This window comes from Thalassophryne amazonica, chromosome 13, assembly GCF_902500255.1.
Source record: "Thalassophryne amazonica chromosome 13, fThaAma1.1, whole genome shotgun sequence".
Lineage (NCBI taxonomy): Eukaryota > Metazoa > Chordata > Actinopteri > Batrachoidiformes > Batrachoididae > Thalassophryne > Thalassophryne amazonica.
The window spans coordinates 90,954,435-90,979,080 of NC_047115.1; the positions used below are offsets into that span (position 1 = coordinate 90,954,435).

At 41.7% G+C, this 24,646-nt stretch overlaps 1 protein-coding gene across 1 annotated transcript in view; it reads left to right on the forward strand.

Annotated features, from left to right (window-relative positions):
* LOC117523180 (WD repeat-containing protein 11-like) overlaps positions 1–24,646 on the forward strand; it is a 378,317-nt gene that overhangs the window by 320,943 nt on the left and 32,728 nt on the right. The window contains 3 exon segments of the mRNA XM_034184623.1: positions 4,454–4,619; positions 7,765–7,862; positions 17,431–17,576. Of these exon segments, the coding sequence (XP_034040514.1) occupies positions 4,454–4,619; positions 7,765–7,862; positions 17,431–17,576 (410 nt within the window).

Sequence of the window (24,646 nt, forward strand, 5' to 3'; positions counted from 1 at the left end):
AGCCGCATGTTCTCCTTGAATTGCTGGCTGTCTGAGTGGTGTCCAAAAAATGAGGTGGGCTTCATTGATCATTGATAATTGGCAAAGCTTCTGGGGAAAACCTGGTCTTGTTAGGAGAGACGGCATCCATCCCACTTTAGAGGGAGCAGCTCTCATTTCTAGAAATCTGGCCAATTTTTTTGGATCCTCCAAACTGTGACTGTCTAGCGTTGGGACCAGGAGGCAGAGCTGTGGTCTTATACACCTCTCTGCAGCTTCTCTCCCCCTGCCATCCCCTTATTACCCCATCCCCGTAGAGACGGTGCCTGCTCCCAGACCACCAATAACTAGCAAAAATCTATTTAAGCATAAAAATTCAAAAAGAAAAAATAATATAGCACCTTCAATTGCACCACAGACTAAAACAGTTAAATGTGGTCTATTAAACATTAGGTCTCTTTCTTCTAAGTCCCTGTTGGTAAATGATATAATAATTGATCAACATATTGATTTATTCTGCCTAACAGAAACTTGGTTACAGCAGGATGAGTATGTTAGTTTAAATGAGTCAACACCCCCGAGTCACACTAACTGTCAGAATGCTCGTAGCACGGGCCGGGGCGGAGGATTAGCAGCAATCTTCCATTCCAGCTTATTAATTAATCAAAAACCTAGACAGAGCTTTAATTCATTTGAAAGCTTGTACTCTTAGTCTTGTCCATCCAAATTGGAAGTCCCAAAAACCAGTTTATTGTTATTATCTATCGTCCACCTGGTCGTTACTGTGAGTTTCTCTGTGAATTTTCAGACCTTTTGTCTGACTTAGTGCTAGCTCAGATAAGATAATTAGTAGTGGGCGATTTTAACATCCACACAGATGCTGAGAATGACAGCCTCAACACTGCATTTAATCTATTATTAGACTCTATCGGCTTTGCTCAAAAAGTAAATGAGTCCACCCACCACTTTAATCATATCTTAGATCTTGTTCTGACTTATGGTATGGAAATAGAAGACTTAACAGTATTCCCTGAAAACTCCCTTCTGTCTGATCATTTCTTAATAACAATTACATTTACCCTGATGGACTACCCAGCAGTGGGGAATAAGTTTCATTACACTAGAAGTCTTTCAGAAAGCGCTGTAACTAGGTTTAAGGATATGATTCCTTCTTTATGTTCTCTAATGCCATATACCAACACAGATGCAGAGTAGCTACCTAAACTCTGTAAGGGAGATAGAGTATCTCGTCAATAGTTTTACAGTCCTCATTGAAGACAACTTTGGATGCTGTAGCTCCTCTAAAAAGAGAGCTTTAAATCAGAAGTGTCCTTACTCCGTGGTATGACTCACGAACTCGTAGCTTGAAGCAGATGACCCGTAGGTTGGAGAGGAAATGGCGTCTCACTAACTTAGAAGATCTTCACTTAGCCTGGAAAAAGAGTCTGTTGCTCTATAAAAAGCCCTCCGTGAAGCTAGGACATCTTTCTACTCATCACTAATTGAAGAAAATAAGAACAACCCCAGGTTTCTTTTCAGCACTGTAGCCAGGCTGACAAAGAGTCAGAGCTCTATTGAGCTGAGTATTCCATTACCTTTAACTAGTGATGACTTCATGACTTTCTTTGCTAACAAAATTTTGACTATTAGAGAAAAAATTACTCATAACCATCCCAAAGATGTATCGTTATCTTTGGCTGCTTTCAGTGATGCCGGTATTTGGTTAGACTCTTTCTCTCCGATTGTTCTGTCTGAGTTATTTTCATTAGTTACTTCAGCCAAACCATCAACATGCTTATTAGACCCCATTCCTACCAGGCTGCTCAAGGAAGTCCTACCATTATTTAATGCTTCAATCTTAAATATGATCAATCTATCTTTGTTAGTTGGCTATGTACCACAGGCCTTTAAGGTGGCAGTAATTAAACCATTACTTAAAAAGCCATCACTTGACCCAGCTATCTTAGCTAATTATAGGCCAATCTCCAACCTTCCTTTTCTCTCAAAGATTCTTGAGAGGGTAGTTGTAAAACAGCTAACTGATCATCCTGCAGAGGAATGGTCTATTTGAAGAGTTTCAGTCAGGTTTTAGAATTCATCATAGTACAGAAACAGCATTAGTGAAGGTTACAAATGATCTTCTTATGGCCTCGGACAGTGGACTCATCTCTGTGCTTGTTCTGTTAGACCTCAGTGCTGCTTTTGATACTGTTGACCATAAAATTTTATTACAGAGATTAGAGCATGTCATAGGTATTAAAGGCACTGCGCTGCGGTGGTTTGAATCATATTTGTCTAATAGATTACAGTTTGTTCATGTAAATGGGGAATCTTCTTCACAGACTAAAGTTAATTATGGAGTTCCACAAGATTCTGTGCTAGGACCAATTTTATTCACTTTATACATGCTTCCCTTAGGCAGTATTATTAGACGGTATTGCTTAAATTTTCATTGTTACGCAGATGATACCCAGCTTTATCTATCCATGAAGCCAGAGGACACACACCAATTAGCTAAACTGCAGGATTGTCTTACAGACATAAAGACATGGATGACCTCTAATTTCCTGCTTTTAAACTCAGATAAAACTGAAGTTATTGTACTTGGCCCCACAAATCTTAGAAACATGGTGTCTAACCAGATCCTTACTGTGGATGGCATTACCCTGACCTCTAGTAATACTGTGAGAAATCTTGGAGTCATTTTTGATCAGGATATGTCATTCAAAGCGCATATTAAACAAATATGTAGGACTGCTTTTTTGCATTTACACAATATCTCTAAAATCAGAAAGGTCTTGTCTCAGAGTGATGCTGAAAAACTAATTCATGCATTTATTTCCTCTAGGCTGGACTATTGTAATTCATTATTATCAGGTTGTCCTAAAAGTTCCCTAAAAAGCCTTCAGTTAATTCAAAATGCTGCAGCTAGAGTACTGACGGGGACTAGAAGGAGAGAGCATATCTCACCCATATTGGCCTCTCTTCATTGGCTTCCTGTTAATTCTAGAATAGAATTTAAAATTCTTCTTCTTACTTATAAGGTTTTGAATAATCAGGTCCCATCTTATCTTAGGGACCTCGTAGTACCATATCACCCCAATAGAGCGCTTCGCTCTCAGACTGCAGGCTTACTTGTAGTTCCTAGGGTTTGTAAGAGTAGAATGGGAGGCAGAGCCTTCAGCTTTCAGGCTCCTCTCCTGTGGAACCAGCTCCCAATTCAGATCAGGGAGACAGACACCCTCTCTACTTTTAAGATTAGGCTTAAAACTTTCCTTTTTGCTAAGCTTATAGTTAGGGCTGGATCAGGTGACCCTGAGCCATCCCTTAGTTATGCTGCTATAGACATAGACTGGGGGGGTTCCCATGATGCACTGTTTCTTTCTCTTTTTGCTCTGTATGCACCACTCTGCATTTAATCATTAGTGATCGATCTCTGCTCCCCTCCACAGCATGTCTTTTTCCTGGTTCTCTCCCTCAGCCCCAACCAGTCCCAGCAGAAGACTGCCCCTCCCTGAGCCTGGTTCTGCTGGAGGTTTCTTCCTGTTAAAAGGGAGTTTTTCCTTCCCACTGTAGCCAAGTGCTTGCTCACAGGGGGTCGTTTTTGACCGTTGGGGTTTTACATAATTATTGTATGGCCTTGCCTTGCAGTATAAAGCGCCTTGGGGCAACTGTTTGTTGTGATTTGGCGCTATATAAAAAAATTGATTGAAATTGATTGATTAATATTTGGGAATGTGTGGGTGTCAGGGTAAGTTTAATACTTTCCTTACATAATTTAATGTAAATTAATTTTACTTCTCGATGTCCAGGTCACAACTGTATTTTAACACATATTACGCTTTTTTCCATGTGTGTTCACTTGCATATGCATGTTGAACATGCACATGAAACATTTCACATCCGCACACTTCGTCAGTATTTTGCCCAATTAAGGAGGTGTCATGTCGCTGTCCATAAAGAGACATTCGCATTTAGTAGGCGGCATTGGGAGTGTGGACTCTAGTTCTTAAAATGGGCTCTGTTGTTGTAGAATACTTTTTGAAATGGTTCAAATTAAATGTAGCTGACCCGGTCATAAGTAAGAGATATATTCACCAGGTGAAGATTCATTTTCAAGCATCAGAAGGTGAAAATGTGCTGCAGAGTCTGCTGGGAGCACGGTGGAAGATAAGTGCATCTTCTGCCCTTGCAGGCGTCTCAGAGTCAGCTCGGCCCATCTCAGTGTCGATGCCGTTTAATCACAGATTGCAATCACAGTCTGGAGCTCTTGTCCTGCAGCAGGCAGCCACTGATGACCCCATTCAATGGCAGGCTTCATCCCCTGTGCACAGACATGGCAGATGAAAAGCTCGATAATAACAATAAATTCCCCTTCGTTTTATGTCTCCTTTGAGCCCCAGAATGGCTTCCCACCTACTTTGTCTCTCTCCTTCATGGCTCACTGATACATTTTCTTTGTTCTTGCTCTCAGACGGACCGTGCTGTGCAGTTACTATTGGAAACGAGCGCTGACAATCCCAGCTACTACTGCGATTCACTCAAGGCCTGCCTGGTCACCACCATCACCTCCTCAGGCCCCTCCCAGTCCACCATCAAGCTGGTGGCCACCAACATGATTGCAAATGGCAAGCTAGCAGGTAGGAGGCTAATTGGCAAATTTCTTTTTATTTGAACATTGTAAGCAGCAACATGGTGGCTTAATGAGTAGCACTGTTGCTTCACAGCAAGAAGGTCATGGGATCGATTCCCACCTGTGAACTTTCTGTGTGGAGTTTGCATGTTCTCCCCGTGTTTGCGTGGGTTCTCTCCGGGTGCTCCGGTTTCCTCCCACATTCAAGGACATGCAGATTAGGTGAATTGGAAACTTTAAATTGTCTCTTGGTGTGCATGCGGGTGTGAATGTGTTTGTTTGTTTATATGTGGCCTTGCAACAGACTGGCGTCCTGTCCAGGGTGTACCCCACCTCACACCCTAAGACTGCTGGGATAGGCTCCAGCCCCCCGCAACGGCAGGGCTTCAACCGCAAAAGCAGTTGAAGTTGAGTGTGTGTGTGTGTCTGTGTGTGTGAATGCTGTAAACAGCTGAAGAAGTCAAATGGGTGCTTTTTTATTTTGTTTTGAAACCTTGCCAAAGGTTGGGTATGGCCTGTAAAAGATCAGAGTACATTTTGGGGTCCGTGCAAATAACTGGTGGAGCCAGGAAATGTAAAACATTTTTGTTATTTTGATAGTTTTTTTTTTTTTTTACCTCATTAGTTCCAGCACTTTTTGTCTGTGCTCTGGATGTGGAAGTGTTGCATTGATTTGATTAGACAGTATGAAAAATGAGCGAACAAGGCAAGGGGAACATTTATTTTTGAAGGGCCATAAGTATTAGGACATTCCCTGTCTCATCTGTTTCTTCATAATTACCAGTTCACCTGTGTGCTTCCTCTGGGGGTTAGTAAGGTTAGACCTTACTTGTGTGAAGCGCCTGAGGCAACTCTGTTGTGATTTGGTGCTATATAAATGAAAATAAATTGAAATTAAATTGAAATTCATAATGACTTGGTTGCTGCGGTTACTGTTGCTGAGCAACAGGCCAGTCATGATTCAGACAGACAGACATACACACTCACAGCTAACTCATATAAATATATATATATATATATATATATACTGTATTTTCCGCACCATAAGGCGCACCTAAAAGCCTTAAATTTTCACAAAAATCGGCTGTGCGCCCTATAATCCGGTGCGCCTTATGTGCACACTGAATTCCAAAATCTGTAAAAACGACTGACGTTGTCTTTGACTGTCGGAATATTGGACCATTTCCCGCTGACACAGGGGCGTAATACGTAAAGTACGTACGCTGGCAGTGTAGAGTACGTACCCTGGCAGCGATAAACCAATCGGAGAACATTACGTAATACGTAAAGTACGTACGCTGGTAGCGTAGAATACGTGCGCTGCCAGCGATAAACCAATCAGAGAAGTGTCCGTGAGTCCGTGGTACGTACACTTATCTCCGCCACTCCTCCGGTAGTTAACGTATACTACAGGTATCCTGCAAAACATTTGTTTGTCTAAGGACCCCGGAAAATGGCGCCAGCGAAGAGACATGCTTACGAGGCACAATTCAAACTGCAGGCTATCAGTTACGCGGCTGTTCATGGGAATAGAGCAGCTGCGAGAGGAAACAAGAAAATGAACTGCGCCAAGTTAAAAAGACCAAACGGAGTTTCCGCGGAAACAAAGCGAGGTGGCCACAGCTAGAAGACCAACTGGAGCAATGGGTCATTGAACAAAGAACATCCGGGAGAAGCGTCTCTACAGTCACCATTCGGCTGAAGGCAAAAACGATAGCGATGATTAGCGGGAACCTGGCGTGTTTGATGGCGAAATTGCCCAGCTGTTCAATTAAGACACAGAAGATGAGGACTTTGATGGATTTGTGACAGAACCATAATAAAAAACAATGTGAGTACCATATTGTTAAATACCGGTAGTTCATAGTTGTTAAAAAATTCAAATAAACTCACTGTTTTGCTTCCGTGACCTTTTTGTTTTTGTAGACTATATGTTTTAGCGTGCGCCTTTTGTAAGGGTTAAGTACCCGCTAATTGAGGGCGTGCCTTATAATCCGGTGCGCCTTTTGTAAGGGTTAAGTACCCGCTAATTGAGGGCGCGCCTTATAATCCGGTGCGCCTTGTGGTGCAGAAAATACGGTATATATATATATATATATATATATATATATATATATATATATATATATATATATATATAATTAACAGCTGTTACACATACTTACTCAATTTTCAGACAAACGTGTTACAATGATTATTCTCCATCCAGATCTTCAGTTTTGCATTTAGGGCATGGATATATGAACATTTCACTGAATATGTCTTGAACTTCATTTACATCAGTCATTAAGAAATACAAACAGATGGTACTGAATGCTAAATCTGCAGTAGGCTGTTCTTTCTCTGTTCCACTTGACCCTGAGTGCAGGAGTGGCTGTGATTTGTTTCTCCAGTCACAGTCACACTCTATAACTCCTTCAGTATTGTGATGGGTGGCCTTGGTGGCTCCCTTCACTTGTCATCTCCTTGCACAGTCACTGAGTTTTTGACATCTTCCTACGCCGGATAGAATTGCCACACAGTGCTTTACTGTTTGTATTTCTTAATGATCGATTCAAATAAAGTCCACGACACATTCAGTGACTTGGAAATGTTCATGTATTCATCCCCTGACATAATATTAATATTTAGTTTGTCCACTTCTGTGCTATGAAAATTGAGGAAGTATGGATACATATGACATATTCCTAAATCTTTAGTGATATTTTTGTTAAACCTGAGAAGTAAAACTGAAAGTGTTCAGTACCAGCCGATCTTGATCGTTTAATTTCAGCTCCATTGTGGTGGTGTACAGAGACAAACTTACAAAAACTGTCAATTCCCAAATATTTTTGGACCTGGCTGTATATTAAATATGTAAAAATGAAATCTACAGAAAGACTGCAGCAAAGTTCAGGTATGAACCAGAGATATGACTGATCAGTTTGTCCTTTCAGTGTGTGTCTAATGTTTGTGTAAACGTAGCGAGTGGCAGTGCTGATGAGTGAGTTGGACCCTCGTACAGCATAATGACGCCAACTACAGTTAGAAAAGGCACAATAATGTATCAAGAACTCATTAGAGCGGTGTGTGGACTCAGTGTGTGTAAAAATGGCCCATTATTTCTACTGACACGTGGACAATGTATCTCCTCCTCCTTTTGCATCTGTCAGAGGGAGTCCAGCTGTTGTGTTTGATTGATAAGGCAGCAGATGCTTGTCGCTACCTGCAGACCTATGGAGAGTGGAACCGCGCTGCCTGGCTCGCTAAGGTAATTGTGCATGACGGCATCCATCATCTGGAAACATCCGTACTGTCCCATGTTTGAGTTTTCAGTAGTTTTCTGTGGGAAAGTCACAGCATTAAAACACAGCAGTAATTCACAGCAGATTCTAAGGGCCACTTCACAAGTTTGGTCAACGTCTGGTCGATTACGGTGAGACAGCGCAAAACAGTTCGAAATTAGAGCACCACAAAACATCATGCCGACAGAGAGGCGTGCACGAACCTGGTGCGAGAGTTCGTGCACACATCGGTGTGAGAGTTCGTGCACGCACCAGTGTCTTTCGAGCAGGAACAGTGCAAGGTGCAGCACATGGCGCCGTTTATGTGGAAGAAATAACAAATAAAACCAGCTGGTACCTGTGGAACCACATCGCACCGCTGATGTGGAATAATTAAAAAGAATAAAGAAAACACACCACCCACTGGACTCGAACTTGCACCTTTCAAAAGCTCTGATTCCCAGTCAACGACTTTACCACTGAGCTACGGAGCTGTTTGTTGAAAGCTGTGGGAATTTCCCTCATATCAGGAAGCACATGGAAGTATTACAAAAAAATTAAAATCACACACCATATAAAAACACCGCATTTATCAAGCGAGCAATACAAATATGATCCATCTGTTCCTCTGTAGATGACCCATGGTCACAGACATACAGTCATGAAATGGCATGAATGAGAAGCAGTTCACTCGTCTCATTCATGTTCACATCTGGTGGTGCGTCCCCAACCCACCACGCGAGTGTGTCTTGTGGACGACGGTCCACAGGACACCGCGTCATGTGGAACAGAGCTCATGTGGGTCACGTGACAGTGAGATCGCCTGTTGCGTGTTCTGATCTGATGGTCCGTTTCAACCTGGAAGCAGTCTGTCCAAGTGCACGCCATGCGTGCGCTCCCTTGCTGCAGCATGTCGCCACAGTGATATATGTTTTTATTTATGTCCACATGATAACAGCAAACAGACACACATGCGTCACAGTAGGCAGTTGTTTGTCCATGTCTGTCCAAACACAGTACGTGGTGTCCAGCTGGAATGTCCAGATCTCCACAGCTGTTTAAGTGGGAGGGCACACCTCCTGTCATCTCAGCGCACACCCCAAAGCCACACTTGTGTGGGACTTAGACAGATTTCTCTGCGAAAGTCATTGTCTGCAGTCTGTTATCGTGCCAAGAGTGCGACTGGCCACACATTTTCTAAGTACCATGCCAGCGGTGTTAGATGTTTGTGCGTGTCACCTGGATTTTGGCTGGCACCTGCCGCAAGAGGGTGCGATGGATTTGCATAGTGCACACTTTGTCTTTCAGGCGCTTGTGTGCGGAAATAGTTGTAGCAACAGGTGTACGAGGTGTTGGAGGCAGGGACAGCATTACATGGTTTGCACACAATTCCTGCGTCATGCACACTAAGTGTGCACTTTGTCCAATCTTCGCACTATGTGTGAAGGGGCCCTAAACAATACCTTGATTTCTTTAAACCACAAATAACAGTTTATAGTGTGTGTGGTTTATGGAGAGTAAGTTTTTGACTCAGTTAAATTTCATTAAATTCTCAGACTGTTTCTTATCAAATTTACCATATTTTCTGGAGTGTAAGTCATGATTTTTATGCTAATTTGGTAGGCCCATATACTTACGAGTTTGTTATTCATAATGATTACAGTAACTATTTATATCAGACATTTCTCTGAGCATGGATTGAGGAAGCGGAACGTGGACTTTGCCGACTTGGTCTTCGGAGTGAGATTGCATCAGAATTTTGGCTCTCTGTTGGGACTGTTTACACAGAGACTGCTACCTGCTGCTTTGGACTTGAACTAACAGTCTTTTTCAAGACTTTTTAACTTTTTTACCTTTTTACTTTTTTTTTTTTTTTTTAACTTTTTTACTGTGCTCCAACGCCTAAGGAAGACCTCTAACGGTCGAAACATCGCGACGGAGCACTTATCAGCTAACTTTTAACAGCGTTGGCAAGCTAACTAGCTTGCTAACGCTTTCGTTTTTATTTATTTATTTATTTATTTATTTATTTTTTTTTTTTAGCACTGTTGTCGTGCGTTATCTGTGCTGCTCCACAGCGTGTTTAGTCGATTTTTATTTTATTTTAGCACCGTTGTGGTGCGTTCGCTGTTGTCGTGCGTTGCCTGTGCTGCTTCATGGCCTGTTTGGTGCCTTGATTGGGGCACTCCTTCTGCTGAATCACCTCTAAATTATTTACACATTATTCACTTTGTGTGTTTTTAGGAATCCGCTAGGTTGCGTAGCTACTAGCTCTTAGCCGATTTAGCATGGCGGCTTCTCCTGTCTCTCCCGTACTTTTCTGCTCTGGGTGTGAAATGTTTAGTTATTCCTCGGCCTCCTTTAGCAGTAACGGTACTTGTAATAAGTGCAGCTTATTCGTAGCTTTGGAGGCCAGGCTGGGCGAATTGGAGACTCGGCTCCGCACCGTGGAAAATTCTACAGCTAGCCAGGCCCCTGTAGTCGGTGCGGACCAAGGTAGCTTAGCCGCCGTTAGTTCCCCCCTGCCAGATCCCGGGCAGTCGGGAAAGCAGGCTGACTGGGTGACTGTGAGGAGGAAGCGTAGCCCTAAACAGAAGCCCCGTGTACACCGTCAACCCGTTCACATCTCTAACCGTTTTTCCCCACTCGACGATACACTCGCCGAGGATCAAACTCTGGTTATTGCCGACTCTGTTTTGAGAAATGTGAAGTTAGCGACACCAGCAACCATTGTCAATTGTCTTCCGGGGGCCAGAGCAGGCGACATCGAAGGACATTTGAAATTGCTGGCTAAGGCTAAGCGTAAATTTGGTAAGATTGTAATTCACGTCGGCAGTAATCGGTGTGTAACTTTGCAAAAACAATGTCGGACTCTGTTGTTTTCTCTGGGCCCCTCCCCAATCAGACCGGGAGTGACATGTTTAGCCGCATGTTCTCCTTGAATTGCTGGCTGTCTGAGTGGTGTCCAAAAAATGAGGTGGGCTTCATTGATAATTGGCAAAGCTTCTGGGGAAAACCTGGTCTTGTTAGGAGAGACGGCATCCATCCCACTTTAGATGGAGCAGCTCTCATTTCTAGAAATCTGGCCAATTTTCTTGGATCCTCCAAACTGTGACTGTCCAGCGTTGGGACCAGGAGGCAGAGCTGTGGTCTTATACACCTCTCTGCAGCTTCTCTCCCCCTGCCATCCCCTCATTACCCCATCCCCGTAGAGACGGTGCCTGCTCCCAGACCACCAATAACCAGCAAAAATCTATTTAAGCATAAAAATTCAAAAAGAAAAAATAATATAGCACCTTCAATTGCACCACAGAGTAAAACAGTTAAATGTGGTCTATTAAACATTAGGTCTCTCTCTTCTAAGTCCCTGTTGGTAAATGATATAATAATTGATCAACGTATTGATTTATTCTGCCTAACAGAAACCTGGTTACAGCAGGATGAATATGTTAGTTTAAATGAGTCAACACCCCCGAGTCACACTAACTGTCAGAATGCTCGTAGCACGGGCCGTGGCGGAGGATTAGCAGCAATCTTCCATTCCAGCTTATTAATTAATCAAAAACCTAGACAGAGCTTTAATTCATTTGAAAGCTTGTCTCTTAGTCTTGTCCATCCAAATTGGAAGTGCCAAAAACCAGTTTTATTTGTTATTATCTATCGTCCACCTGGTCGTTACTGTGAGTTTCTCTGTGAATTTTCAGACCTTTTGTCTGACTTAGTGCTTAGCTCAGATAAGATAATTATAGTGGGCGATTTTAACATCCACACAGATGCTGAGAATGACAGCCTCAACACTGCATTTAATCTATTATTAGACTCTATCGGCTTTGCTCAAAAAGTAAATGAGTCCACCCACCACTTTAATCATATCTTAGATCTTGTTCTGACTTATGGTATGGAAATAGAAGACTTAACAGTATTCCCTGAAAACTCCCTTCTGTCTGATCATTTTTTAATAACATTTACATTTACCCTGATGGACTACCCTGCAGTGGGGAATAAGTTTCATTACACTAGAAGTCTTTCAGAAAGCGCTGTAACTAGGTTTAAGGATATGATTCCTTCTTTATGTTCTCTAATGTCATATACCAACACAGAGCAGCGTAGCTACCTAAACTCTGTAAGGGAGTTAGAGTATCTCGTCAATAGTTTTACATCCTCTTTGAAGACAACTTTGGATGCTGTAGCTCCTCTAAAAAAGAGAGCTTTAAATCAGAAGTGCCTGACTTCGTGGTATAACTCACAAACTCGTAGCTTAAAGCAGATAACCCGTAAGTTGGAGAGGAAATGGCGTCTCACTAATTTAGAAGATCTTCACTTAGCCTGGAAAAAGAGTTTGTTGCTCTATAAAAAAGCCCTCCGTAAAGCTAGGACATCTTTCTACTCATCACTAATTGAAGAAAATAAGAATAACCCCAGGTTTCTTTTCAGCACTGTAGCCAGGCTGACAAAGAGTCAGAGCTCTATTGAGCTGAGTATTCCATTAACTTTAACTAGTAATGACTTCATGACTTTCTTTGCTAACAAAATTTTGACTATTAGAGAAAAAATTACTCATAACCATCCCAAAGATGTATCGTTATCTTTGGCTGCTTTTAGTGATGCCGGTATTTGGTTAGACTCTTTCTCTCCGATTGTTCTGTCTGAGTTATTTTCATTAGTTACTTCATCCAAACCATCAACATGTTTATTAGACCCCATTCCTGCCAGGCTGCTCAAGGAAGTCCCACCATTATTTAATGCTTCAATCTTAAATATGATCAATCTATCTTTGTTAGTTGGTTATGTACCACAGGCCTTTAAGGTGGCAGTAATTAAACCATTGCTTAAAAAGCCATCACTTGACCCAGCTATCTTAGCTAATTATAGGCCAATCTCCAACCTTCCTTTTCTCTCAAAGATTCTTGAGAGGGTAGTTGTAAAACAGCTAACTGATCACCTGCAGAGGAATGGTCTATTTGAAGAGTTTCAGTCAGGTTTTAGAATTCATCATAGTACAGAAACAGCATTAGTGAAGGTTACAAATGATCTTCTTATGGCTTCGGACAGTGGACTTATCTCTGTGCTTGTTCTGTTGGACCTCAGTGCTGCTTTTGATACTGTTGACCATAAAATTTTATTACAGAGATTAGAGCATGTCATAGGTATTAAAGGCACTGCGCTGCGGTGGTTTGAATCATATTTGTCTAATAGATTACAGTTTGTTCATGTAAATGGGGAATCTTCTTCACAGACTAAAGTTAATTATGGAGTTCCACAAGGTTCTGTGCTAGGCCCAATTTTATTCACTTTATACATGCTTCCCTTAGGCAGTATTATTAGATGGTATTGCTTAAATTTTCATTGTTACGCAGATGATACCCAGCTTTATCTATCCATGAAGCCAGAGGATACACACCAATTAGCTAAACTGCAGGATTGTCTTACAGACATAAAGACATGGATGACCTCTAATTTCCTGCTTTTAAACTCAGCTAAAACTGAAGTTATTGTACTTGGCCCCACAAATCTTAGAAGCATGGTGTCTAACCAGATCGTTACTCTGGATGGCATTTCCCTGATCTCTAGTAATACTGTGAGAAATCTTGGAGTCATTTTTGATCAGGATATGTCATTCAAAGCGCATATTAAACAAATATGTAGGACTGCCTTTTTGCATTTACGCAATATCTCTAAAATCAGAAAGGTCTTGTCTCAGAGTGATGCTGAAAAACTAATTCATGCATTTATTTCCTCTAGGCTGGACTATTGTAATTCATTATTATCAGGTTGTCCTAAAAGTTCCCTAAAAAGCCTTCAGTTGGTTCAGAATGCTGCAGCTAGAGTACTGACGGGGACTAGCAGGAGAGAGCATATCTCACCCGTGTTGGCCTCTCTTCATTGGCTTCCTGTTAATTCTAGAATAGAATTTAAAATTCTTCTTCTTACTTATAAGGTTTTGAATAATCAGGTCCCATCTTATCTTAGGGACCTCGTAGTACCATATTACCCCATTAGAGCGCTTCGCTCTCAGACTGCGGGCTTACTTGTAGTTCCTAGGGTTTGTAAGAGTAGAATGGGAGGCAGAGCCTTCAGCTTTCAGGCTCCTCTCCTGTGGAACCAGCTCCCAATTCAGATCAGGGAGACAGATACCCTCTCTACTTTTAAGATTAGGCTTAAAACTTTCCTTTTCGCTAAGGCTTATAGTTAGGGCTGGATCGGGTGACCCTGGACCATCCCTTGGTTATGCTGCTTTAGACGTAGATTGTGGGGGGGTTCCCATGATGCACTGTTTCTTTCTCTTTTTGCTCCGTATGCATCACTCTGCATTTAATCATTAGTGATCGATCTCTGCCCCCCTTCACGGCATGTCTTTTTCCTGGTTTTTTCCCTCAGCCCCAACCAGTCTCAGCAGAAGACTGCCCCTCCCTGAGCCTGGTTCTGCTGGAGGTTTCTTCCTGTTAAAAGGGAGTTTTTCCTTCCCACTGTGGCCAAGTGCTTGCTCATAGGGGGTCGTTTTGACCGTTGGGGTTTTTCATAATTATTGTATGGCCTTGCCTTACAATATGGAGCGCCTTGGGGCAACTGTTTGTTGTGATTTGGCGCTATATAAGAAAAAAGTTGAGTTGATTGATCAGACTTTCACAGGAATCAAAGCACTAAACAAAATAAACACCAACAATATAAGAATAAATGCCAGTAATAATAAGTCCACTTCAAAAGTGCACAAAAATCCCAAATTAAAGAGCTGATAATACAGAAAAAAAATGACTTGTACTCTGATGCAACTTCTATATGGGTTTTTCCTCTTCAAGAGGCTATTTTCAACAGATGTGACTTATACATCAGAAAATAAGGCAATTTTCATTTTGTATTTTTTTTTATATCTAGAAATTATGACATCTCAAGTCCTGCAGACACAAACTTAAAAATGTTGTCTGTCCTTCTTCACCCCTTCATTGCACTTCAAATACATCATCTGGTTTGTTTAGATTCACTGTTTTAGATAATATAGTGTTTTAAGTACCACACACACCCACCCACACACGGGATTTGAACCTGTACTTTCCAAAAGTCCTGATTGCCAGCCAGAAGGTTTACCACTGAGCTACTCTTGCTGTCCTGTAAAAGGTGCGGAAAAATGCCTGAGATCAAGAATGAATGATGAATGAAGATGATTTATTGTCATTACAAGTGCAACGAAATATTCTTCACATCCAATTACATCACACAAAAATACAGCAATTAATCCACAGTTATTACTAGTTGAGCGTAATTAATGGCACACATCAGAATTAAAACAACCGCACAGATACATTTGATTGTTAATGTACGCTAAACTTTGAAACATTCCGTGATCTGAATTGAGGCAATGTGAGTGTGGGTGGCCGCAGCAGCCATGCTGTGCAGCTGAGCTTGGGCAGGGAGTGGGACCTGCTGCATCTGTGCCGTGCGGCCTCCCGAGGGGCAAGGAGTGGCAAGTGCAGAGGCAGGGGTGGGGACAGAAACACAATGGGAGGTGGGGGTGGGGGAGCATGCGGCCATGTGTGCAGGTGGGTTCATATCAGTCTCTGTCCTTGTATGCATAGAGTCTGAAGTGGCCTTGTCGACGACCACAGAGTGTGGGGGAGGGCAGATGAAGAGAGAGCCATGTGCGTTACCAGGGCTGTTGAAATCTTTCTGGAGGAAAACAAGCAGGGCATTTTGATCTTCGGTAGCTGATAAGGCTGCCGTGTTTTGGGTTTAGGCAGAGAAACACAGAACTCCAATACAGCTTCTCTTAATTGTCCATATCCAACTGTGTGAATATTCTCTGGTGTCCAACATCAATTCCTTTGTGGGGCAGCCATCTGCTCCGAGATGGTTTCCATCTTGCGTTTAAGTTCAAACGTTAATGCAGTCTGAGATTGTACAGCCTTGCTAACCTCGGTAATCATGATGTGGGATTGTGGTTTTGGTGGCAGCCGTTTTGCCAGTTTTCCGGTACATCAGGGTGGCACCTAATCCTAGCAGCAGAAGCCCTACTACCACAATGACAAATAAGAATAAATCCTTGACGTCTTCCACAGAGAGTGGCACCAAGCATGCTACACGCCAATTCTTCCAGGCATCGAGAACGTAGTCCACGGGATAGGTTCCTCCTGGGCATGCAGGGTCCCCGAACTCTGATTTCCTTGTTGAAAAGATGGTGTCAATAGCATTGAAAAACCATCTGATCAGTTCCATGATTATTCCAAATGTAGTTTGAAGAATTCTCAATCTGGTGAAGTTGGGACTTTGGAGGTTAAGGCAGAGATAGAGACAAACAGCAGGAGAGGAGGAGATGCGACCGCCCTTGCCGGAGTCCCAAACTGTACTGTAAGAAGGACATTGACGTATTTAAAAATAAAATAAAACCACACACCATATAAAAACACCACATTTTATTGAAGCCCTCTTATCAAGCAGGCAGTACATGTATGAACCATCTGTTCCTCTGTAGATGATCCATGGTCACAGACGTACAGTCATGAAATGACGTGAATGATGAAGCAGAGTGCTCCTATCATGTCCACATCTGTTGGCGGCGTGTCCAGTTGACCCTGCACGCATGTCCTGCCCGACACGTGTGTCTTGTGGATAGCACGCTTCAGGACAGACCCTGCGTCATGTGAACAGAGCCCATGTGGGTGACGTGATATTCAGATCACCCGCTGCGAGTTATGATCTGATGGTCCGTTTCACCTGGGGTAGCCTGTCAATGTGCGCACCGTGCGTGCACTCACTGCAGCCCATTGCAACAGTGATGTGTGTTTTTATGCATGTTCAGAGAGCAGACACGCGCGTCACAGTGGACAGTTGTTTGTCCATGTCCGTCCAAACACAGTACGTGTTCTCCAGCCATGACATCCAGATCCACAGATCTCCACAGTCGCTCCTGTGTGCAGACACACCCCTGTCAGTTCAGCGCACACACCAACATGTCACTGTGTCTGTTTGCAAAGCCACACTCGAGGGGGCACTTAGACAAAATTCACATCCAGCTGGACAGTGATCATCTGCTGACTGTTGTCGAGCTAATAGTGCAAATGGCCACACATTTTCTACGTGCCAAGCGAGCGATGTTAGATGTTTGTGTGTGTCAGCTGGAATTTGGCCGACATCTGCCGCAAGAGGGTTCGATGGGCTTGCACAGCGCACACTCTCTTTCAGCCGCTGGTGTGCACAATTAGTTGTAGCAACAGGTGTGTATGAGGCGTTGGAGGCAGCTACGATTTTACACGTATTGCATACGATTCCTGCTTCATGCGCAGTTCGACCACATTCGTACTATGTGTGAAGGGGCCCTTAATGGTGTTTTTACATTTCCTGTGCACTGTGAATACACAAAAAACCCACATTTATCAAAACTTTACCCATTTATACATATCGAGTTTGTGGACTTCAGTGATGAAGCGCATCACAAAGAATCCTGGTCACTGTGAAGCTAAAAAGTCAGATGGTGTGCTTTTAGCTGCTCAACACTTTGCAGCTTTGAAGCAGTTAGAGTTTGAATGATTGTCACGTTTCACCCATGTGCGTCTGTCTTTCCAGGTGCGTCTGAACCCAACAGAGAGCTCGGATGTGCTGAAGCGCTGGGCGGAACACCTGTGCTCCCCGCAGGTCAACCAGAAGTCCAAAGCCATCCTGGTGCTGCTGTCCCTGGGCTGCTTTAACAAAGTCGGAGAGATGCTCCACATGTACGTGAGCCTGGTGCTGCCACCACCAACCTGAACACAGACAGCAGCTTGTTTAAAAATCACCACCTTGAAAGGGACTGGATCTTAAATTGGAAAAGTGAAACCGTGAAATTTAGTGTTTGTGTTAAATTAAGAAAAACTCAGTTTCACTGATGTGCTTCTTTTTTTAAGACTTTATTTTTCTCTTCGTGCTTTAAATGAACATACGTAACATAACAACTCGCACACAACAGACAATACCAATGCAATTATCCCCCCCAAGAGGCTTAGAAAAAAAACACAAGACTGGACAGTCTTCTTACCATTAATATGTTTGTTTTTGTTTTTTTAATAAAACAGTATTGTTCCCACATAGATCATTAGAAATAAAAAGAGCAATTACCACCAAATTAGCAGAGTACTTATTGTAAGGAGGAACCTTCAGTGGAGTCTATAAAAGTACTCCAGGTTGTAGAAATGTTCTTGCTTCTTTTGCTTGTCTTGTATCTGAGCTTTTCCAGAGGCAGAAAGGAAAGCACCTCCTTCAACCACTGTAGAAATGATGAGGTTTCTTTGCCTTCCAGTTAAAAAGAATCAATCTGTGAGCAAGTAACAAAGCAAATGCCAAAACATTCACGTGTAAGTTTGTAATCTTACAATTTGAGGGGGCTATGCCAAAAATGGCTGTGTGGAAATCAGGAGCTACAGTCTTTTTACACATATGAGAGAATACATCAAAAATACTACCCCAGTAACTATTTAGAAAGGGACAGGCCCAAACATATGTCCCACTGAAGATGGACTGTTACCGCACCTCGGGCAGGCAGAGTTTGTGGCGAGTTTGTCCTTTGAGTAGTGGAGACGATGAAGTATGTTAAATTGAATTAATCCGTGGCGTACACACAATGAAGAGGTGTGTACACGAGAAAGGCCGTCCCTCCATGGTTCCTTTGAGAGCACCACCACCAAATCACTCTCCCATGCAGTTTTAGTTTTATCCCACCCAGGATATCTGATTTAAACGCCTTATCAAAGTGTATATCACAGAAACCAGTTTCTTCTCAAAGGGGCCGAGCTCTAAAATGCTGTCTAATTAGCTTTTAGGTGGCAGGTAAGGACACGAGGAGAACACTTTTTTTAGTAAAACTACGTATTTGAAGATATCTAAAAAAATGAGTGGTCTTTCCTGAGTGTCTAGAATGAGGAGAATGTGTCATTTGTAAACAAGTCACTAAAAAAAGTCAATCCCTTTTCATGCCAATGTTAAAACGCATTATCCAACACAGATGTGAGGAAGAAGGGATTATTTGCCACTGCAAAAAACCAACTGGTCTGTTTTAATCCAAAATGTCTCCTGAACTGAAGCCAAATTTTTAGTGACTCTTTAACCACTGGATTTATTATTTCTATATTGATACTTTCTGGCAGTGGGGAGATGAGTATAGGTAGTGGATTGCATAATAATGCCCTGTTTTTTATATGTATATACCCAATGCCAAAGTTTTACAATGTTTGCAGCCCACTAATAGAAAATAAAGCTTGGCAGTCCGTGACCCCCTGACTCTTTAGGCACCTCTAAATATGTTTTCTTCATTCTGGTGTTTGAATTGTTCCAAATAAGCAACGCAATTAACCTATCTAACTGTTGAAATGTTGCCTTTGGTATGAATCCTGGGTTCATCTAAAAAAGATAGAGAAATCGGGGTAAAACTGTCATCTTTACAACGTTGATTCGGCTTACTAAAGAAATTGGCAGTGCTGCACACTTCTTAAAATCTTGAGTTGTCCTGTCTAGTAATGTCTTAAAGTTATTATTGTACAAACCTCCTATTGAGCGAGTAAATTTGAGCCCTAAATATGTAAACTCATTTTTTTTTTCCAGTTTGAATGGAAAAATAGAATCCATATCATTAATTGGAAAAAGCAAGCTCTTTGAATAGTTTAACTTATATCCTGAGAGATGACCAAAATTATCCAGAGTATGTAATAATTTCAGTATAGACTCTGTTGGGTGAGATATATATAACAAAAGGTCGTCAGCATAAAGTGACACCTTATGGGATTTACCTGAGTGATACCTTTAATATTGCCCTCTGCTCTAAGAGCTGTTGCGAGTGGCTCAATCACCAAGTCAAAGAAATAAGGGGAGAAGCTACAACCTTGCCTGCAGCCTCTATAGAGTTGGAAGTAGTCAGAGACCGTAACGTTTGTCCGTACTGCAACTGTTGGGGAACTATGTAGGATTCTAATCCATGATAAAAAAAAAAGAGGGCCCAAATGCAAACTTTTTCAAGACAGCAAAAAGGTATTGCCATTCAGCACGGTCGATTGCTTTCTCAGCATCTAAGGATATCACGACTTCTGACTGTTCTGAATGAGGTGTATACACTACGTTAGTTAATTAGATGCCACATATTGTAAAAAAAAAAAAAAAAAAAAACTGTTTGCCCAGTATAAAACCAGTTTCATCAGGGTTAATAATATTTGGAAGAAAATGGAAACAGGAACATCTGAAGTCTGGATGAATGTGGCTGTCTACAAGGCACATAATGTCAATATTTAATGTAGTTACTGGAAAGTGAGAATCATTCTGTCATCCTGTGATCCTTTGTGATGTGCTTTCATAGATTTTCAGCCAACTGCCTCAATATTAAAATTGATGACGTTACAGATGATTACTGGCCACAGACATCAATCTTGCCGTCTCCCCTCAACCCCATAAAATGTGACGGCTCTCCCAGGTTGTCCACACTTTGTGGAGTTCAGTGTGATCAGTTTTTCTGTCATCTTCAAAGAGCCCAGTGGCAGAAATGACTAGAAGGTAAAGCTACGAGCTGCACAGCATACTACCATCTTGACCTTGCTACTTTTTAGAGCTGAATGCTCTGAGAATTTATTAACTCCTCCATTTTAATAATATCAATAAAGATAAAACCCGGCTGCCAGACGGATAGTGACATAGCACTCTGGTGCCCAGTTTCAAGACACAAGCTCTTTAAAAAAAAAAAAAAAAACAGTGAAAATGGTTAATTGCATCAATCTGAAGTGACAAAAAGAAAAGAATAATTTTACACTGTAATACTGCTGACTGTGTCTGGTTTACAGACTGGATTTTCATTCTCAAATTGGAATTTTGTCTGTGCTGATAAAACATGACACACACTCAAAGTCATGTTCTTGTTAGTGTTGCTCAGCCAAGGCCATGTTCACTGATGGCCTTATCTTACCACGAGAGGTCCTTCTGATTTAACACTAATGGTCGTGCCCTGATCATCTGTGGAACACAGTCTGAAGCACTAGGTGCAAGTGTAGTTGGAGTGTGTCAACTCCACATTGGTATTTACGTGGCGCAGTATCAGAGTACAAAGAACCCGGCGCAAAGCATGTTAGGGGTTGTACTTAATTAGCCATGGGTGTGTTTGAGGTACAACATGATATAAACCAATTGGAGTGTCACCTGTCATTGCCTTTAAGTGTGCTGGAACCTGGCAGATTGGTATTTAGACAGCATATTCAAATGGTGAGTTTGTGGCTCTGAGTGTCATACTTGAAGCTGCACAAGTGGAGAGCAGCCACCAAAGCTCCCTGAGGTGAAGCAGAGAGGTGAAATTTGTATTTCTCCATGAATGTTTATTATTATTTTAATTGTTTTCAGTTCAGTTTTGTTGTGAGTACATGCAGGGGGGTTGTCATAGTAATCCCTTAGTGGCGAGGAAGATGGTCTCTTGGTTGATTCCCGGATGGGATTGTAGAAGCAGTAATGGCTGAATAGGCCCAGTGTTGATGTGCACTGTTTCTTACAGTCGCTGCACATAAACATGCTTGGGGGGTAGGTGTATTGTGAACCTGCCTTTGTAAGGCGTGTTTGCGTGTATTGCACCGTATTTACAGTATAGCAGACAAACTCTGCACTCCAACTCTAGATGGGTTTTTGGTGGTCAAAAGTGCAATCACTTTCTGCTGCATCATAATAGCATTTTTTTTATACTGCACCTCACTACACCTCAGTTTTAGACCCATATGCACATGGGTGGACAGAAGAAGGGAAGTACTTTTTCTGTTTAAGCCTCTGGGGTCCAAGGGCATTTTATTAATTTTACCGTATCTTCAGTAATTTCCCTTTTAAGGTTAGGTACAGATAGTATAATGCCCATGTCTTGCATATCAAAATATTTACAAAACAAAACAGTCTCAACTTTCTTTTGGCATATATTTGTCTAGAACATTGTGTAAAGACATAATGTGGCTCAAAATCTGAAGATATGTTTTTGAAATTTTTCAATTCTTGAGTAAATATACATCAGCAGCATCATGCTGTGGAGATGTTTTTTCAGTAGCAGGAACTGGGAGACTAGTCAGGATTGAGGGAAAGATGAATGCAGAAATGTGCAAAGACATCCTGGATGAAAACCTGCTCCAGAGCGCTCTTGACCTCAGACTGTTGCGACAGTTCATCTTTCAGTGGGACAATGACCCTAAACACACAGCCAAGATACCAAAGGAGTGGCTTCAGGACAACTCTGTGAATGTCCTTGAGTGGCCCAGCCAGAGCCCAGACCTGAATCCGATTGAACATATCTGGAGAGATCTGAAAATGGCTGTGCACTGACGCTCCCCATCCAACCTGATGGAGCTTAGGAGGTGCTGCAAAGAGGAATGGACACAACTGCCCAAAGATAGGTGCACCAAGCTTGTGGCATTATATTCAAGAAGACATTTATTTTTTATTTCACCTATATTTAACCAGGAAAAATCACATTGAGATTAAGAACCTCTTTTACAAGAGAGTCCTGGCCAAGATAGACAGCAGCAATTACAAAGCACAGTTACACATTTACACAAACACAAACAAAAGGCCAATAAAAAGATGATAAAAAATTAAATTACAAACATTTAAACAACAAGTGCATGTTATGGAGTTGGTCTCAAGTGCCAAAGGTGTGGAACCGGAAAGGTTTGGAATTGCTCCTAAAGGTTCATCAGCAAAGGGTGTGAATACTGGACAGGCCGAAAGTAGTTAGGTCACAGAAGTAGTGTAAAATATCAACAAGATTTTTCAATAATGTATAGCTATATTTCAAAAATTAAAATATGTGCTGGCCCTTTGGAGTATTGAATTTACTCCATTTTGGAATAAGGTTATAACATAAAAAATGTGGATAGTGAAATGCTGTGAATACTTTCCGGATGCACCATATTTGTAAAGTAAAATCACTCATCAGTTCCAACTACAACCCCTGGCAATAATTATGGAATCACTGGCATCGGAGGATGTTCATTCAGTTGTTTAATTTTGTAGAAAAAAAGCAGATCACAGACATGACACAAAACTAAAGTCATTTCAAATGGCAACTTTCTGGCTTTAAGAAACACTATAAGAAATCAAGAAAAAAAAATGTGGCAGTCAGTAACGGTTACTTTTTTAGACCAAGCAGAGGGAAAAAAGTATGGACTCACTCAATTCTGAGGAATAAATTATGGAATCACCCTGTAAATTTTCATCCCCAAAAACTAACACCTGCATCAAATCAGATCTGCTCGTTAGTCTGCATCTAAAAAGGAGTGATCACACCTTGGAGAGCTGTTGCACCAAGTGGACTGACATGAATCATGGCTCCAACATGAGAGATGTCAATTGAAACAAAGAAGAGGATTATCAAACTCTTAAAAGAGGGTAAATTATCACGCAATGTTGCAAAAGATGTTGGTTGTTCACAGTCAGCTGTGTCTAAACTCTGGACCAAATACAAACAACATGGGAAGGTTGTTAAAGGCAAACATACTGGTAGTCCAAGGAAGACATCAAAGCGTCAAGACAGAAAACTTAAAGCAATATGTCTCAAAAATCAAAAATGCACAACAAAACAAATGAGGAACGAATGGGAGGAAACTGGAGTCAACATCTGTGACCGAACTGTAAGAAACCGCCTAAAGGAAATGGGATTTACATACAGAAAAGCTAAACGAAAGCCATCATTAACACCTAAACAGAAAAAAACAAGGTTACAATGGGCTAAGGAAAAGCAATCGTGGACTGTGAATGACTGGATGAAAGTCATATTCAGTGATGAATCTCGAATCTGCATTGGGCAAGGTGATGATGCTGGAACTTTTGTTTGGTGCCGTTCCAATGAGATTTATAAAGATGACTGCCTGAAGAGAACATGTAAATTTCCACAGTCATTGATGATATGGGGCTGCATGTCAGGTAAAGGCACTGGGGAGATGGCTGTCATTACATCATCAATAAATGCACAAGTTTACGTTGATATTTTGGACACTTTTCTTATCCCATCAATTGAAAGGATGTTTGGGGATGATGAAATCATTTTTCAAGATGATAATGCATCTTGCCATAGAGCAGAAACTGTGAAAACATTCCTTGCAAAAAGACACATAGGGTCAATGTCATGGCCTGCAAATAGTCCGGATCTTAATCCAATTGAAAATCTTTGGTGGAAGTTGAAGAAAATGGTCCATGACAAGGCTCCAACCTGCAAAGCTGATCTGGCAACAGCAACCAGAGAAAGTTGGAGCCAGATTGATGAAGAGGACTGTTTGTCACTCATTAAGTCCATGCCTCAGAGACTGCAAGCTGTTATAAAAGCCAGAGGTGGTGCAACAAAATACTAGTGATGTGTTGGAGCGTTCTTTTGTTATTCATGATTCCATAATTTTTTCCTCAGAATTGAGTGATTCCATATTTTTTTCCCTCTGCTTGGTCTAAAAAAGTAACCCTTACTGACTGCTACAATTTTTTTCCTGATTTCTTATAGTGTTTCTTAAAGCCAGAAAGTTGTCATTTGAAATGACTTTAGTTTTGTGTCATGTCTGTGATCTGCTTTTTTTCTACAAAATTAAACAACTGAATGAACATCCTCAGAGGCCGGTGATTCCATAATTTTTGCCAGGGGTTGTAGATGGATTGTGTCTTCAATAAAGAGTACCAGAACCACTGTCTTTAAGTCATAAAATGTACTTTATTCTTGACCTTTCCCTTCCTTTTCTCTGCTCAACTTCTTTCTCCTCTCTTTCTGACGTGACTGCGTGTCCTTGAAGTCCTGATCTGCTGCTGCATCTGCTGTTGGTGT